This window comes from Cinclus cinclus, chromosome 22 (assembly GCF_963662255.1).
Source record: "Cinclus cinclus chromosome 22, bCinCin1.1, whole genome shotgun sequence".
Lineage (NCBI taxonomy): Eukaryota > Metazoa > Chordata > Aves > Passeriformes > Cinclidae > Cinclus > Cinclus cinclus.
Window position 1 is genome coordinate 8,087,760 of NC_085067.1, and position 18,216 is coordinate 8,105,975.

The following is an 18,216-nucleotide window of genomic DNA, read 5'->3' on the forward strand; positions in this document are numbered from 1 at the left end:
GAAGGGGTTTTTTTTGTGTCACTGCTGAAACTTAATTATTAATTTTAGCGCCTTAGTTGACACTACTTAGCTGTTAATTAATCCCACAGTTGAAAAATATGCAAATAAGAGTGTCATATTGTAGTTACTGATACTGTAGTCTTTGAGGCTGTGATTTTGGGGCAGGGTGGTGATTATTGTCGCTACAGACCTCATGTTAGAAGATAGAAATCAGAGGAGACACACTCTTGTTTCTTCATGCAGAATAGCCAAATCTTCATTCACATAGCTCATATTTGTAGGAATATCAGAAGGCACTATGCTAAATCCAGTTGATTATCAATCCACTGAAACTCAGTTCATTGGTTGGTAAGTGTCCAATATGCATGTCCATCAGATCTTTCTCATTCTAGATAGTTTGCATACTTCCTTCACAGATTCTAGGATAGTCTTCTTATTTTTGCAGGTGTGAACTGTTTTTCTCACAAGAATAGGTGGTTATGCAAGCTGATTTTTATTCTTGGAATTATTTTTGCATGGGAACTTAACAGGCTAGCTCAGCTAGAGCAGCAAGGCCTGATCTACTGTGGAGGAGACTGACTACTCTGCAGATACCCCTGTGAGGCCTCTTTGGTATTCTCTTTGAGATAAGAAAAACTACTTACTTAGAATGACTAATGCTAGAAAAATGTTAGACCCTTGCTTATCTTTCTAGAGGATAATTGGTTAGAATTGATTTTCTGTAATTGGTTATTTTAAACATAGAGCTTTTATGCAGATGTATAGTGTTTTAATTCTGTTGGCCTATTTTCAATCCACCCGAACCCTATAAAAAACCTGTAGTAACCCATGTATTTGGACTGTTGCCTGACTTCCCTTCACGAAATAAAGCCTGTGGAGAACATCTGCACTGCTCTCCTGATCTCTTTGTGTCAGCTGAGAAAGGTCTCAGTAAGTGAAGATGAAATCACAGAAGAGCTGACTGCCTAGATAGGCAGTGCTTACAGACCTTGTGGCTGAAATCTGCCAGAGGCAGATAGCCTCTGTCTAGGTTTTACAAGGCTTTTCTTTTAGGAAGTTTTAGCTATATGCAACAATTTGTTTTGACCTAGGCCACCATGCTTGTAGGAAAGGTGGTTGCAGGGGGGCAGCTGGGTAGTGGAGCAGAAAGTACTGCAGAGTTGATGGATGATGTGGACATCCTGCACTTGGTGGGCCAGAAGCCTGGGGAACTTCAAACAGAAACGTGAAGGATGAAACCAAAGGAATGTAGTGCTTTGTCTAAAAAAAAAAAATCTTGCAAGAGTGCAGGTGCAGTGAATGTTGCTAAGTACAGGTGTAGTTAATCAATGTTGCTAAGAAATATAAATATTGTCGTTATTGCCTATTGCACAAAACTGTAAGATTACATAAACTGGGCTGTGGGATCAATAAATTTGCTTTGGCTTCTTGCTTGCATTAAGCAAAGTCCTGTCTCTCAATCGTCGCTGTGTCATAATTATTATTTGCCGTTTATTAATGCCAGTGTTTGTTGCTGTGTTTATCTAGACATGGTAAGAAAGAAAAATCAATGTAAATTCTGCTAGTCAATTAAAATAGATTTTTCTGGGCACAGATAGTTTGTGGCCTGATCATGATACAGCATTTCATCTTACATTTAGCTCCAGCTTTGGATGAAACAGCAGGAGGCATTAAGAATAGAAAAATAAACACTTTGTCCTCTTAATTAACCTATTTGTTTGGTTGCTTGTATGTAATGGGCTGTGTTCTATGGGATTTTGATTTTTTTTTTCTTTGCTTGCATAAGATTTTCATTTTTTTGCACTGTTGTACATATCTGAAAAGGTTTTTTCTTTTCATTTTACAGGAGGAAAATGGCTCAAACTATTGCACCAGCAACGTCCATCCATGTTGAGGAATCCTTAGAAAGCAGAATGGTGGTTACATTCCTCATGTCAGGACTTGAGTCAATGGTTAGTAGAGAAGTTAAATTTCTGCATCATAAATCTGTCTTGGTATTTGCAGGATGACATCAGTGTATTGCTTCCCACTGGGCAGCAGGGAAGGTGGATTGTTGCATCTGTGCAGTACTGTGTGTTGTCCAACCAGCTGTAACTCTACCTTTGCTTGTGATAAATTGTGCTATCATTAATCTTGTTTCTTGTTGTGGTGTAGTTGTTTTAAATATTATTTTGTCAAATAAATTGGAAATATTTGTTGATTGCTTAGATACAGCGTGGTTGAAAGGCAAGAGTGTGTTCTGGTCTTTGTTATATGTAATACAGAGTGAATGAATGGTTTTGAGGCTAATGCCTTGTCTTCAGCTGCTGTACCAACTCAACAAAACTTGTTCAGGAAGTACTTCTTGTTGGCATACCATTTGTTTTTTAGAAGCTATTGTGTTGTGATATTTATGGTTGGCTGGGTTGTAAGTGGAAATACCTGTCCCATTTCTTTGAAGTTGAGGCACTGTCCAAGATTTGGTTCTTTGAAATTGGGTTTTTTTAATGATAAGCAAGAACAAACATTTTCTTTTTAGCAGTGAAACTTTGAGTGAATAGTTATAAGACAATATATTGCAAGTCTTCTATCCCGTTAGGTATATTTAATTCTTAAAGTCTTTGTGTCACTTTTTACTCCCATGCTGTTGGTGTTTTCATAGGTTGTAGCAAAATCTGATTTAGTTCCTAGGAGAGAATGACCTTTTGTGATCACTACCTGGTCATCTCGCCAGTTTTCTTGGGATCCTTGTTCTGTCCATAGGCTTCCTGCTTTAATTTTTGCCAGAAATTTCTCCTGGCAGAACATATGGAGGTGTTTGCAGGGATGGTGCAATCCTTCCATTCAGGGTAATTTACCTGTGCCTGGGTCCAGCAGACAGGACAGGGCAGACTACAGGGAGCCCTTCTGCTTGGAACCACACCTTTCTGAACAGAACATGGTGTGAGAGTAGTGTGCAGTGAATGCACAAAAATCCTGTATGCTTTGTTGAAAGTTGGAGCAAGACACTTAGTAAGATTAATGTGAAAGTGATCATTTAACATGGATTAATGAAATAAATAATTTTAATTAAAAGTGATGCAATCTCTGAGTCTATACAAGGCCTTAATTTTACTAATGAATCTACAATGCTTTTAAGATTTCTGAAGAAAAGCATTCCAGATGTGTAAATTGTGCTTTGCTACTGGCTGATGTTGTGTTGATCACAGTACCTTCTGAAGGGTGGATGCTTGCAATAGTATAGTAATTGTTTTACATGATACCACATACATTTTTATTAACTGCATCTTAACTATGGTAATAAAAGCTTTTTCTTTTTCTTTTTGTAGTGTAAAGAACTTGCCAAGTCCAAGGCAGAAATTGCTTGTATTGGTGTATATGAAAGAAATGTTTTTGTAGTTGGAACTGAGAGAGGAAAAGCCTTTGTCAACTCTAGAGAAGAGATTAAGATGGATTTTATTGAATACTGTAAGTTCAATGTTTTATTTTTATGTGTCACAGGCTGTATAATGTATACTGCATGATATTAATAACTTCAGGAGCAACATTTTGTCTGTCATGGCTGCATGCTGTAATTATGTTGGTTATGGAAAATCAAGCTGTTTAGGAACATAAAAATGAGCAGTAACAGTGGTCTTGTTTGGAGTGTTATTTCTACAGTGGCTGGAAATGTTCCTTTTTTTTTTTTCTTAAATAATGTGACAAACTAGTACAATAAGAAGTATTAGACTGTTTACCCTTACAATATATCCTGCATTTCCTAGTGTGTTTTAATTTTTTTTTGTATACTCTCCTCCAAACCTTTTTTTTTTCTACTCAGGAAGACCAAAGAGAGACTGAATAGGTAGAGGAGTACTTCTGTCAGCTCAGGTGGTCCTGGTTCTTCAGATCACTTCATGCCTTATTAAAGCAGATACACAGTTTTGACAAAATAGCATTTTTTCGTGTAGTTTTTTTATGCCACTTTTATTTAGTAGACAGAAGTATGCACCTGTACCATAATGACTTAAAGTTACATCTGCATTACTTTTGTACTGCTTTAAGCACATCGAGGGTGTGCTTTTTGTTTATTTCATTTTTACAGTAAAACAGTGGAACTTACATGTTCATAAAACTTGATTCATTCATACAGGACAGTATTTTTAGGGACAGGTTTCAAAGATTCAGTGACTGGGAGAGGGTTGATGCACTCATTTAGGAAAGTGTTGGTGATGAACACTGCCTAATAACATAAGGTGGATACTGCCTGATAAATAACAAAATGTATATTTATTTGCTTAGAGAAAGAGAGAAGATGCAGGTCAAGGGTAGGGTATGATAGAAGAATTAGTCTGAGGAGGAGTTTAAAAAACTATCAAGTTGTTGTCAGGTTAAATACTGCTTGGAAAGCAGCTACATTTAGTCCGTAACAGAAAACTTACTTCCAAAAATAATTTTGCTGCTATGTAAAATTCTCTTGGAAGCTCTGTCTCACGGTCAGTTATTTGTGGTAGGGCTCTTGATTTTTTTTTGTCACTCCTACTGGCATGGAGAGTGACTTTCTGTGCAAGTATTTACTCCAAGAAAAGTCGCCACAATGTTGGGTTGTAACAGATATCAAAATGTAGAATTGCAGCCTGATTAAGGAATCAAGTATAACAATTCCTTTTTCCTTTTTCAGAGGCTGCATAGGATGAGAGGGAGTCTTTCAAAGGCTATGTCCAGGAGTTTAGTCTTGTAAAATCTGCAATATAAGGCTACAAATCAATAAGCAAACAGTTAATGCTTGTTATTTATGGATATTTCTTTGGATGCCTTGGTCTTTTCCTCACTTGGGGGTTCTTCTCACTGATGTTCCTGTAGCAGCTGTGGATAGGGCTTGATGTTCTTAGTAAGAACCCACCGAGGTCCTCCACCTGTTGAAACACAAGCATAGCCTTTCTCCCAGGTAATTAGTGGGAAAGGTCTCATAATTTGGTTTGTTTCTAGATCTTTGACTAACACTGGGAGTTTTTCTTTTACCCATGCTTGCGTTGTATTGGAAAAGTGTCTGATTATTGGTGGATTACCCTCCGTGAAATAATTGTTAAAAAAATTAAGTATATAGAGAACCTTTGCAAGCCTTTCATCTGTTGCTAGGGTCTCTACTTAAATTTGCCAAAAGGTGTGTGGTGCGTGACATCACTCTGCCAAATTTGTAGGTTATGGAGCCCTCTAGGATTGACTCCTGTCCTAATAGATGGCAGAGAGCACTTGTAGCAGTCGTGGCAATGATTGCTTGGACTTGGTCCCTAGTAAAATTAAACATTTGATTAAGAGCAGCAGTATTCTGATGGAAAATTGAATGACTTAGGTGTGCTTCCCCAGTGGTGTTTGGAAGGATTGTTTGCACAGCCGTTGCAACGGTATTTGCTCATGCATTTCCTTCAGCTAAGAATCCTGGTAATGAAGTGTGTGAATGTATGTGCATAACAAAATAAGGATGCTGTCTCTGGGAAAGAATTGAGATTAAGTTTTCAAGCAAAGAATATAACTGATCATTAGAAAATGTCTTAAAAAATGAATTTTCGGGCCTTTCCATGATTCCTGAAACACAAGCAGAATTGATTAAATTAAAAGGATCTGCAAATTTAGAAAATGCTCTGACATCTGCTGCCAATTCAACTGTTCGTGGCGATTCCTCCATGGTCTCAATATTCAACCTCCAATCCCGTGTTACTGGATCTTGCCACACTATTACCAATTTGTGAGTCTGTCCTGATCCATCTGTAAAGATGCTTAGTGCATCGAGGGGTACATCACTTTTTAGTGGCTTAGGGATCAAATTAATAGAGGAATGCAATAATTTGTGTTTGGGGAAATGAATTGGAATTTGCCCAGTGAAATTTTCTAATGCAGTTTGTAAATGTTCTGATTGCTGTATTAACCAATCTGAATATAAAGTAGTTACTGGTAGAAATATTACAGAAAAATCTTTGCTGGAAAGAGAACTTAAACGTGACCTGGTTCTTGTTGCAAGCTGAGCCATCATTTCCAATTTAGTTGTTATGGTTTTCCCTGGCTGATGGAGTAGGAAACCCCATTCTAAAATCAATGAAGGATCAGATAATTTAGAGTCCCACTGGATAATTAAAGCATAAAGTTGGGGCTTGTTCCCCAGAACGGCTAACAAAAATGGCAAATTATGATTAATTTGATTAGGATGAGCTTGTTGACTTGAAATGGCTGGAGACACTTTCTCCAAGGCATCTTTTGCCTCATGGAGTAGTCATCATGGTGAATTTAGCTCTGTGTCTTCTTTTAGCAGATTGAATAATGGTGCTAAATTCTCCTTGGTGATTCCAAGAAGGGTCTAACCCAATTGATGGTTCCAAATAGTCTTTGCAGATCTTAGAGCGTCTAGGGGTTTTCATTTAGTTGCAACAGTTGAGGTTGAATGGTCTGGGAGCAAATCTGAAATCCCAAATATTTCCACGGTGACATCTGCTGAATTTTCTCTTCTGCAATGGTGAGCTCTGCCTGCTGGAGTGCTGCAGTGGCAGCCTTTAATGCAATATTTAGGATTGAATTGGTCTCTGCGGTGATGAGGATGTTGTCCATGTAGTGGTAAATGACGACTTGTGGATGTTCTTTGTGGACTGGATCCAGGACTTTGGCCACAAACCATTGGCAGATGGTGGGAGAATTCTTCATGCCTTGTGGCTATATGGTCCAGTGGTAGCGTTTGAGCAGGGCTTACAGATTAATACTTGGGACTGAGAACGCAAATCGTGGGGCATCCTCTGGACGAATAAATATGTTGAAGAAACAGTCTTTCAAGTCGATAACAATCAGCTCCCATTCACATGGAATCATCACTGATGACAGTAAACCTGGTTGTAACGTGCTCATGTCCTCCATTACTTCATTGATCTTTTGCAGATCTTGTAGTCGGCGCCACTTACTCTTACTTCTTGTTTACAAAAACTGGGTTGTTCCACAGTCTGGTAGTTGGTACAATATGTCCCTTTTGAAGTTGTTCCCACATTAGAGACTTGAGCATGTCAAGTTTTCCTCGGAAAGGGGCTGTTGATCTACCCATACAGGTTCATCTGTTTTCCAAGTTACTTTTAGAGTGTCATGCTTCTCAATGGCCCCAACTAAAAATCCGTCTTGAGGCACATTCCCTGTGGGGATAAAATGTCCCTCCTCCATATAACTATGGGGGTGTCTGTCCTTACAACAAAATGCCTTGAGTTGGCAATATGGCCTTTAGGTCCCTCAGTTTTGATTACCTCTGTGCTAAGGCTGTCGCTGTTGCCTCTGATCCCAGATAATGTCACTGGAGCAGGTATAAGAGTCTGGTCAGGAGGCCATTTGGACTGTGAGATGACTGTCATGTCTGCACCTGTATCTACAGGTTACTGGAACAGTAACCTTTTTGGTGTTAAGTTTGAGTGTACGTGTTAATTGTGGACGCTTGTTACTGATTATGTTTGTCCACATTACTAAAGACTTTGGTGCACTTCCCTAGTTGCTATCTGGGAGGAGAATTGCCTATGCGATTGACAGTGCTTGAGGGATGAAGCATGGTGGGTCAGTACACATTGCTAAAACTGTGATCTCCTGCTTGGATGTTATGGACAACAAGGATGGCAACACAAAAAAACACTTGTTCCTCAATCTGCATTTCCACAGTATCAACAGTTTCCGGGGCTGATCTTTAGGCCCAAGCTGTCCAGTGGAATTGGTATGTGTAGAGTAGTCGGTCATTATTACTGACTTGGCACTTGCCAAGTGCAACCTGGCTCCTGGGGGCAGGGTTGCTGGAAGCCCTGTGAGGAGATGTTAGTTTTGGGCCACTTGTCCTTCAGTGAGGGTGGACAGGGTCGAGTGGAACGTTTGTGTCCTCGCGCGGGGCTGACCTGCACTCCGCTGGAAGTTCCTGACAGTCGCCTGCTACGATTTTCCTGTCTGGGGCAAAATCGTTTAGTGTGCTGGAAATCTCTTTTGCACCCACAGGTCCTAGGAGCACGTTTCTCTCCTCGCTGAAAGCAGTCCTTTGCAAAATGTCCATTTTGGCCGTATCCATAGCAAGTTCCCGGGCCCTGTTGTTGATGGCCCTTCAGGATGACCCACATTGTGGCTAATGCCTCTGCAACCCCTTGTCCTATCGCCTGTGCCTGTAAGGCAGCAGAGTGTTCAGGTGTTCTGAGGTGATTGCGGGCCTCGATCTTCTGTGTTAACATAGGCTCTGCCTGTGTGGGAAGAGCACGCAACATCTTTTTACATTTGGGGTTTGCATTTGATACTGCTGGTCTTTTTTTAACAACTCATCTTTGGCTCACTCTTGTGCAATTTGTCTCTCTAGGGCCTGTCTGAGATGATTGATAAGCTGCATATAGTCCTTGTTGGGCCCTTGTCTTATATCAGCAATGTCCAAAGCCAGTGTGCTGCCCTCAGGCACCTGCACGAGTGCTTTCCTAGCTGTGTTTTTGATGTCACCTAATACTGGCCTGGGGATGTCTGTGGCCTGGTCATTGGGCTAACTTTGTGTCCCTTTACCCACAAGGTGGTCCACTGTTAATGTTGTACTTTATTATCGCCTGCATATTCCGTCAGTAATTGATTTAATAGTCTCTTCCACCTCACTTCCCGTAGGGAGTATTGGGTAGGAGACAACAGCATCATCATCATCACATGCTTCAGGTCATGGGGCATCAGTACATGTGTGGTGAAGGTATTGACTGTCGTTGCAAAATGAGGGTTGTGGGGAGTTGTGTAGCTGTAATCCTGCTGAATCCAGAAGAGTAGTGAAGTGAAACTCATTCTGCAGGATGCTCACAACTGTGCAGAATGCTATTCTTTTACCATATAACTATTCCTCCCCCTTCGTGAGCCATTTACCCTGTAAATACAACCCCCCATCCCTCTTCTGCACCAGATCTTGTTGCATATGCCATAGATATCCCCTCTCAAATGTAGCCTGAATCCTCCTTGGGGCTCCAGTAATTGTGGCAAGGGCTTCAGAAATGCCTGTGAAGTTGTGTAACCTCCAAGGGTTTGTGTGTCCATTGGTAGTGCCAGGAGGAGTGAACGCCTGCTAGGTTTGATTGGTTGTACAAGGCTGTTACGAATCTTGCTGCGTTTGAAACTTAATCTTGTTTCTTGAACTTAATCTGAGTCTTGATGAAAATCAGCCAGTGATCGTGGGAAGGGTTGGGGAGGCAGATGCATAATGTGATCTTAAGAAAATGTGTAAAAATCATGTACTGAAAAGACCCCATAAGGGTTTGTCTTCTAGTTAAGAAAGAAAATTTATCTTTCTGTCTGCTTTTAATTTTCATATGAAGTGGGCAGTGTTGTCATCTTAATTTTGGTTTGTTTATTATTTTTAGAAAGTGTCAGTACATGTTCTGAAGCTGCTGGCAGTAAAGGCATTTTCAGTGAATCAGTTTCTTACATGGGAAAAATGCCCACTCAAAAAGCTACATTAGATGTAGCTGTAAATGGAAACTGATGTCTAATCCCAAGTCCACAGGCAAATCTTAAAAGCTGTCATTGATTAAACACCTGTGTTGCAGGTATATAACATTTCAGTTTAGCATTATTTTTTGTGTTCTGATAGGTCATACTGCAGAGAAAGAAAAGTTTCAGGCCTGAAGAGCTAGCAAGCTAAATGTCACGTGAAGGCAGGTTTCCAGGGCACAAAGCAGACGTATGGTCTGCAGAGGAAGGATGAGATTCTCTTTTAAATGAAGATACGTGTTTTTAAGATGATAAATGTGGTTTTACTAAAAGCATTGCTGCTTCAGCTCATTTCACAGCCCATTTGTAATCAGTTGTTCAAACTTATGGAGAGGCAGCTGAGCAGTGGAATGGGGAGTTCTGTGGAGGTGATGGATGGGCCAGACATCCTTGTTCTTGTGGGGCAAAAACCATGTGAAATTCAAACAGAGATCTGAGGGAGGTAGGAAAGGAATGTTGTGTTTTGTTTTTAGGTAGCCATGTGAAACTGCATCTGCAAAGATTGTAGTTCATATTTATAAGAAACATGGACAATGTGGTTATTGCTCGGCAGTAGAAAATTCTATTCAAAGCTGTAAGGCTGTACAGACTGAGCTTTGTAGTCAATAAATCAAGTTCAGCACTGGCATTCCCTGAAGTCCCATCTCATCAGTTGCTGACACAAACTGATGTTTGTTTTCTTGTGTCAGTGTAGAATTCTGATGCCAGCAGTCCTGGTGATGCACATCGCAGTGTTTCAGGCTTACTGCTGTGCTGGCTTGTGGTGAAGTCATGACACAGCTTCAGCACTGATTATGCTCTTGCACAAGCACAAAGGAACACAGATCTCCCTTGCCTTTCCTTTCAGGTAGGCAAGCATATCTCTGTTGTTTGCCTCTGCTTTTGCTGGGTGATTCTCAGTAAATCTTTGCAGGAATTTAATTATGAGAAAGAAAGGCTGCCACCCAAAACTGTTGCTTTGGTTTGCTTTTTAATACTGGAAGTGTTCTTACTTCCTCTCTCCTGCTCAGAGACTAGAACAAGATGTAGGGCTGAAATCTTCTCTGTTTTGTGTGATGATGGCTTGCTTGTAGCTCCTCTTATTCAGCACTAAGAGGTGTGTACTTAAAATGTCCTTTGAAAGAGATGAGCTGTCATGGCAAAAGTCAGATCCCTTCTGTAAAATGTTCTGCGAAGCACATACAAAATAAATAAATTGGGATGTAATAGAATTTCTGCATAAGATGTCATGCACAGCACTAGAGAGCTATGGGACCCTTCACACTTGCATTTTACCTTTTTATTGGTGACTCTGTTAGTCCTTTTCTTGGCAGTTTAGCATGTTATTTTTATTGTCTTATCCTCTCGTGAAATTAATAGTGTTTTCTACCTTTTCATGGCAAAAACAACCTCCTTGGATGTGTTTCTTGATTTGTCATTCATACTCTTCTGGGGGTGTTATTTGCAAAGATTGTAGGGAAGATATAATAGTTCGGTGTAAATTTAAATTTGATCATTGTTTATGTACGTAGATAAGTGCTTTTACTTCTAATACAAGTAAATTCTTACAATTTCCTGGCAGGATTCCTTCTTGAGAATCTCTAGTATAAAATGGAGGGACTAGGCACTTCTAATAATTTACTATTTTATGTTTGTCTTATTTTTATAAATAACTGCCAGGTGCTTCAGAAGAGGACAGGGCTGCAGAACTGCAGAAAAAGAAGACTACACTACCTCTAAACAGACAGATAGTAGATACTGTGGACCTGGAGACTCTTAGAAAGTCTGTGGAGGACTTTTTCTGCTTTTGCTATGGTGGGTGATTTAAATTTGTCTAAAGAGCTGTTCTAGATTTTAAATTTTTTATTCCGTTTGGGGGGAAAAAACTGCATGATCTTAGCCTTCCAACTACACCGCTATCTTTAGAAACTTTGAGTAGCCATTTCAAAAAAATACACAAATAGTGTTTCTTCTTGATGTGTTTTGTGGGATATGATTTAAGATTATTGCACAGTGCATATTTGTGCCAGCAGTATTTGGCTTTCTGAGAATATTTCCATCCACACTTTGCTTTTGCTCCAGTCCTATCCAAAGTTACAAAGTTTTATGAGGGACTCATCCTTTTGCTAACTTCAGCAGTCTCAACAACAAAACAACCTTCTCTTTTTTTCCTAGGTAAAGCTTTAGGAGAGTCAGTGATGGTACCTGTGCCATATGAAGAGATTCAGAAGAACCAGTCTGTTGTGATAGTGCAGGGCCTGCCCAGAGGACTCACACTTAAACATCCATCAAATTATGATGTTTCTACCCTGAAATGGATTTTGGAAAACAAATCAGAGATCTCATTTAGTATCAACAGGTTATTTGCTCTCTTTCTTGTGCTGATATGTCCAGTTTGGTTTTGTGTTTAAGTAAAATTAATTTCAGTTTTAATTAAATACATTGCGGACTGTTTCTCTTAAACAGGAATTTTCTCTGTAATATGCATTACCAAGTAATTAACAATGTCTTTGCTAAAACTGAGTTTTTCTTCCTATATTTCCACACAGACCTTTCCTTGAACCAATGAAACACATAGGTAAGTTAATGCTTATTCAGACTAAACAGAAGAAGATTGGAATTTCAGTTTAGATAGCAATATATAGAACATTTGATCATGTCAATAAAGTGGCAAGCTATGCAGAAATTTCTAGACTGTAAGTTGCCTTACTTATGGAGCTATAACCCTAGACATTTGCCAGGAGCAACACAATAGAGATGAAATTTATTCTGTTTCATTTTTTCTTTTGCTCAAGTTCATTCTATTTCATTCTTTGTCCTTACACTGAATTTAAATTTAATGTGGATCATATAGTATCATAGGGGAAGGAGAAGTGAACTCATGAAGTGAGCTCATGAGAAGGGAACTCATGAAGGACTCCTTGCAGTTTTTAGAAGATGCCAAGAGTTTCTAGTGCTTGTGTTCCACTACCCAGCTGATTTTGGCATTTATTTTTCGTTCTAAAAAGTAATTTAATCTTCTGAAGTGCCTAGGTCTTGTAGTTCCTATGAAATCCTCAATATATTAAAAATTTTAAGCTAGAGTGGGTTTTGTAAAACTACAGAGATTAATTTCTAGCATAGGAGAAATCCCTTCTCCTGTTCCTTTATTGGTATCATGTTGCTTTACTTGCTAAATGTATAAGTGTGAGGATTTATTTCATGAAAATGATGAAGCAATCTCTGTAGGAATGTAGTCAGAAAGGAAAAGTTTAATTTCTTAGGTAAAAGAGCCAGAAGTTGATGCTTGATGAGTAAAATTACAGATGTGTTTTCTATACTCAGGTTGAGGACTAGAGATGGAATATTTTAGAGAGTCTGGTAATAATATAGTTCTATCAAAAATACAAGGTAGGTTTTCAGTGTGCCAAGTGACATTCTAAAAGTGTGAGCTGTTTGTGTCTACATACAGTTTAATGGGATCTTTCATTATCCGTGAATAAGGAAAATATGCACATATAGTTGTAAAATGTGAACAGGCTTTTGCTTTGTGAAATCAATGTTACATTTTCAATTAGTGTTTAAAGTAAATGGAGTACAGGAAATTCATATACTGTCTTTTAACTTTCAGGACCTGATATGATAGATCCTTCACATCCTTCACATTCAGTTATACCTCCGTGTGGAAGGTGAATTTAAAATAATGTTGATTTTTTTCTTTTTTTAAATCAACCATCTATTTTCATGTTGTTATCTTTGTCTTAATGTGCTTTTTGTGCCCAGCTGACCTTGAATAACTTTTTCTTGCTTGGCATTATAAAAAGCATGAGGCTTAATCTGTTCTTTCTTTTGATCATTATTTGTGAGGAAATGGTTACAAGTTCAACAAATGACAAAGGTTTAGTTAGTCCAGTGGTTGCTCTTAATTCACAGTCTGTTAGTCAGGAGTAAGTTTGCCATGATTTATGGTACAGCAGATGTAATGTTGTTTCCTTCCCCCCCTCAATTTGAAAAAAGTGATCTTTCAAAAATTAGTAAATGAAGATACTGTATCTCTAATACATCAATAATTTATTAATGTGAAAACAGGGATCAGTTTTCTGTGCTTCTGTGTTTGCCTCTCCTTACATGCCAAACATGATATAAATATTGTGTATACCTCAAAAAATGTAGGAATAAGAGATTGCTGGCAAGTTACTTGTGAAAAATCAGATAAGCCAATATGCAGGGTTTTAAAATTTTCTGTTGTTGTTAGAAAAAATTCTGAGAGATTGTTTTTACTTAACAAGCTGTAAAGCTTAAGGAACTTCCCAGAAATCTAAGGTTTGTTTTTAATAATGCCATTCTGTTTGATTTGTTTATTTTTACAGTAGTACTCCTGTTCAAGTGAAAACGGAACCAGATAAGGATTTGGGTATGTTCCAAATTTTTGCTTGCTTTGCCTTAACGTACAGGAAAAAAAAAAAAAAGCCAGATTCTGCTCAGAAGGCTGAACTGAAACAAAGATAAAAAGCTCCAAAAAAAAGAGAAGTAGCAAAAAGATGTCCTTATGAGATGACGAGGCTTTTCTTTCCTTGAAACTGTGCATTTTTCAGTTGGAGTTTTTATCAAATATTGAACCCTAACCAAGTGCTTCCATTTCAAGAGGGAGGAAATTTTTAATACATTGTAGACTAAATTTATTTAGAGACGAAATATTCTTCTTTTTTGTTGGGTTATTTTTGTTCGAGATATTTGTCCCTAATGGGAAGCTAAATCTTGGTTTATTTGTTAATATTCCTAAAATACTGAAAATAAAAAAAATAAGCATTTTCTAATTAAAATAGAAATTAAAAGTTCATAAATAACAAGATACATTATCTGTTATTTACAAATCGCTGGGCATTCCTAAGTTGCTCTGCTGGTAGCAGATGATTCCCCAAGGCACTGTGAACTGTGGCAGAGTAATACTTAAGTGTATGCTGTGAAATAAAAGCATGGATAATCCCATTAAACCCAGAGAGGCAGCAGGTGTGCTGGGAGATGAACTGGTGACTTTCCCTTCTGCTGGGTTGGGCTGCACTGCTCACTTTCCTATTAGAATTAAGGTTTTATATGTAGTCCAGCTTTTTGCTCTTGCTATTTGTGCTTCACAAGTTTAAATTTGTGGTTTAGGCACCCTCCATGGTTAATGTTTGGCTTGATATACACAAAGGATTAACTTGAACTTTTTGCCAAGTCAGTCCCAGACTCTTTCCAGTGCTGTTTTCCAGGCATTTTAACTAATTCTCACAGAAGAGTGAGCAGGAGCTTTTCCAGGACTTCAGGCACAATGAGTGATAAAATATATTTTTTGCTTTGTTAGCATGCAGAGAGGAAGGAGCCCATTTAAAAAGTATTCTTCATATCTGGGGCAAAATGTGCAGGGAAACCTAGTTTGTAGGGAGATTATTTAATCCTAGATCCTTTCTGGAGGTGACCAAATGGAAATGTAAGAAACCAGCAGGTCACTTTATTACCATTGTTTTAGCTCAACAGATGTGTAATGATATGTTTTCCTTTTTTTTCCTTCTTTATTTCCTTTTTTTTAATAGAGACCAGCGAGGATCTTGGTGAGTGCTTTTTCTTTTTGTTCGTTTGTTTTATTTTAAGAATCTGGATATTACTGGTTTGATTTTGATTCCTTTGTTGCTTCTACAGGAATTTCTTCCAAAATGTCAACCGTAACAATGAAGCAGGAAAGAGATGATCCTAACTACTATCAATTTAGTACTTCAGGTAATGATGCTAATTTTCATATGTGTTTATCTTAGGAAGGGATTAGTTTCCTAAGTGTTGATATCTCCATGACTCTCTTTTTACTAATTTTTGGTCATTAAACATGCAGTTACTTAGTTCTCTTAGGATACAGCATTTCCATGCTGCCTATCATTTAAGTTATTATGACGAATACCATAAGACCTAAAGAACAACTTCATCCCAAGCCCAGATGTGTATGTTTGGTCTGAAGAAGTTCCAGGAGTCTTTTGAACTGCTTGATGCATTTTTCTGAGGGTACAGTATGCAGACTCTGTAACTCCAATGACTTTGTTAAACAGGAAAGAAACCTTTATAATGATGCTTTCTAGAGCACTGCTTGATTTTTTTCTTTAGTTTAAAGTTTCAGTAACTTTTATATAAAGTACATCATATCTTGATTCCAGTCATAGACTGGAAATGTATCAGTCACTTCTCTTGTATGGAATGACCAATATGTGTCAAAATTGTATTGAAAAGTTTATGTATTGAAAGGTTTATTTATTTAAAGGCAGTCTTAAGCTACACCAAGGGAAATACAGGTTGCATATTAGGAAAAAGTATTTTACAAGAGTCATAAAGTACTGGAATTGTCTGCCTGGGAGGTGGTGGAGTCACCATCCCTGGATGTGTTTTTCTAAGAAAAGACTGGATGTGGCACTTGGTGCCATAGTTTAATTAAGGTGTTAGGGCATGGGTTGGACTTGATCTTGAAGGTCTCTTCCAACCTTGTGATTCTGTGATTATGTGGACAAAGCATAATAATATCTATGAAACCCCTGGCTCAGACTCTGTGTACGTTTTAAGTTGTTTTCCAGTTGCTTTGCCTCACCACTCTGTATCCAGGTAACACATTCACCTCAGCTAGGAGAAAACAGAAATGGTTTTTTATTTATTTTGACATGAATAGTAATTAAGAAATTGTGATTGTGATAAATAGCAATATAAGATAACTAAAACATTAAATTTATAATTTCAACCTATGTGTATTTGTCATTAGGTTAATTGAGTAGTACAAAGAAACAAGGGCAAGCTGCCACACATCTCTCAATGAAAACTGCATGTTCAACAGTAAAGTGCAAAGCAACACATCCCTTCATTTTGTAATATTATGTATTATTGAGATAACATTTTGTGTGTGTTCAGACATGAAGATTCTTGAGACTATTTTCTAATGTGCTTTAATAACTGATTATGGTGTTGTGGAATCAATATTTTCATCCTGGCATATCTCAAGTAACATATGAGCACCATTCAGAGACATATCCACAATAGCAGAGCAACGTGTCACCCTTTGAGTGCAGAGCTGGAGAGGTGTTAAGATTATCTGCTCTTCATATGTGTACATTGCCTAGCCTTGGAGGCTTACAGACTAGGCAAATTAGTGGTTTACAGGCATGATTTAATGTAGTAAAAGTAGATACTGGTGTGAAAACAATCTGATCATTGTTCTTCCAACTCCAAGTCTTCTCATCCTTTTGCTTTTCACCCCCATTGTGGTTTTCCATTTCACGCATACAAATGATGTCAGAATTTTGCCAATACCTCGCAGTGTGACTCAATGCCATCTGAATAGAGTCTGCACTGAAACAGCTTCTTTACAAAATAGTATTCATTGCACTGCAGTGCATTTGTCTGAGCTGAAAAATCCAAGTTATGCAGTATGCTTCCAGAGTGAAATCTAAGCACGTTTGACAGAGGGGATTTCTATTGTCTTTCACAGAACTCTAAATTTAAATCTTCTGATTGATGAAGAGAAATATATATCTCTTTCTGATAAAGTCATGCTCAATTAATAACTCCCCCTCTCCACCTGCAGTGTAGTTGTCCAAAATTACATTTAAAACAAGACTGAACTGAGTATATTGTTAGAAGTGATGGGGTGCTGTGAGCTGAAAGAGATGCTTTCTCTTTCATGTCAAGTCATGCTGACTTGGCAAGTAAAGCAGCTTCCCCTTCATTCTTCAAATAGCTACCATTCTGATTCAAGCCAAAGGTTGCACAAACTATATAAAGAGTACTGTAAGTTCTGGAGTCACATAGGTGTTTGTGTGTGGGTGGTGGTGCTGTGCAAGAAGTGAACCTTCAAATAGTGCACTTATTCTGAGGGGTGTTCCTGAGGAATTACATAGTTTGCCCCAGCATTGCCTTTGGAGAGATGTGCTACAAAATAAAACGGGTAAGAGAATAAATTTTGCTAAAAATAACCTACAGCAAAAGCCAGGCTTATCCATTTCTGAGAGGAAGCAAGTGTTAGAGAAGAGCAATCTGCTTTGGGCATCCTGGAGAAAATTATTCCCTGATAAAATTTCATGGCTATATTTTTATTTTAAGCACTTCCTCTCAAAGATCTCTAATGCTGGTCAAGGTGCTGGGTGGCACACTAACTCTTCCTGTTAATCAGAGAGGGAAAATTATATCTGTAGGTGGATGTTCTTCTCATCTCGGTAGAAGCTTGCACCATTTGGATGTTGCCATGAGTTAATACTAAATTACTAAATTTAGAATTGTTTTAGCAGTACACAGTAAGACGACTGAAACTTCATATGGGTGTATTGACAGAGAATAAGGGGTAGCTTTCTGTCAGTGCACTGTGTTAGGTTAAAACTTCAGGGGAGGTCTTGAGAAAGGAGAGAAGATTATCCAGATTCTTCTGAAAGCTGGTTTTGCCATTATGCAAGGTAATGTTAAGGGACCTGCTCAAGAAATTCAGTTTCTAGCAGTCAAGTGGCAAGATGAATGTTGCCAAATCGTGATGGAGGTAATCATCAAAATCACTTCAATGTCCTCACCTACCAAGAAGAAGTAAATCCTGGTCTGCCTGGGGAGGTGGTGGAGTCATCATCCCTGGATGTGTTTTAAAAAAATACTGGATGTGGCACTTGGTGCCATGGTCTAGTTGAGGTGTTAGGGCATGGGTTGGATTCAATGATCTTGGAGGTCTCTTCCAACCCAGTCATTCTATGTGTGATTCTGTGTGTGATCATGCCACCTACACCACATGGAGCAAGTGGATCT

General features: G+C 38.4%; 1 protein-coding gene across 11 annotated transcripts in view; it reads left to right on the plus strand.

Annotated features, from left to right (window-relative positions):
- Positions 1-18,216, plus strand: part of GTF2I (general transcription factor IIi) — an 86,556-nt gene that overhangs the window by 5,777 nt on the left and 62,563 nt on the right. For 8 of the 11 annotated variants that reach the window (XR_009933883.1, XM_062507292.1, XM_062507293.1 and 5 more), the window contains exons 1-10: positions 248-348; positions 1,847-1,952; positions 3,309-3,447; positions 11,125-11,259; positions 11,620-11,803; positions 11,994-12,022; positions 13,055-13,112; positions 13,794-13,837; positions 14,997-15,014; positions 15,103-15,180. Coding sequence is in view for 10 of the 11 variants with exons in the window: in XM_062507292.1 (XP_062363276.1) it covers positions 299-348; positions 1,847-1,952; positions 3,309-3,447; positions 11,125-11,259; positions 11,620-11,803; positions 11,994-12,022; positions 13,055-13,112; positions 13,794-13,837; positions 14,997-15,014; positions 15,103-15,180 (841 nt within the window). In the remaining variant the exon portion in view is untranslated. Of the gene's footprint in view, positions 1-247; positions 349-1,846; positions 1,953-3,308; positions 3,448-10,215; positions 10,313-11,124; positions 11,260-11,619; positions 11,804-11,993; positions 12,023-13,054; positions 13,113-13,793; positions 13,838-14,996; positions 15,015-15,102; positions 15,181-18,216 lie in introns of those variants that run through there. The other 3 variants (XM_062507287.1, XM_062507290.1, XM_062507295.1) reach the window with 3 other exon arrangements.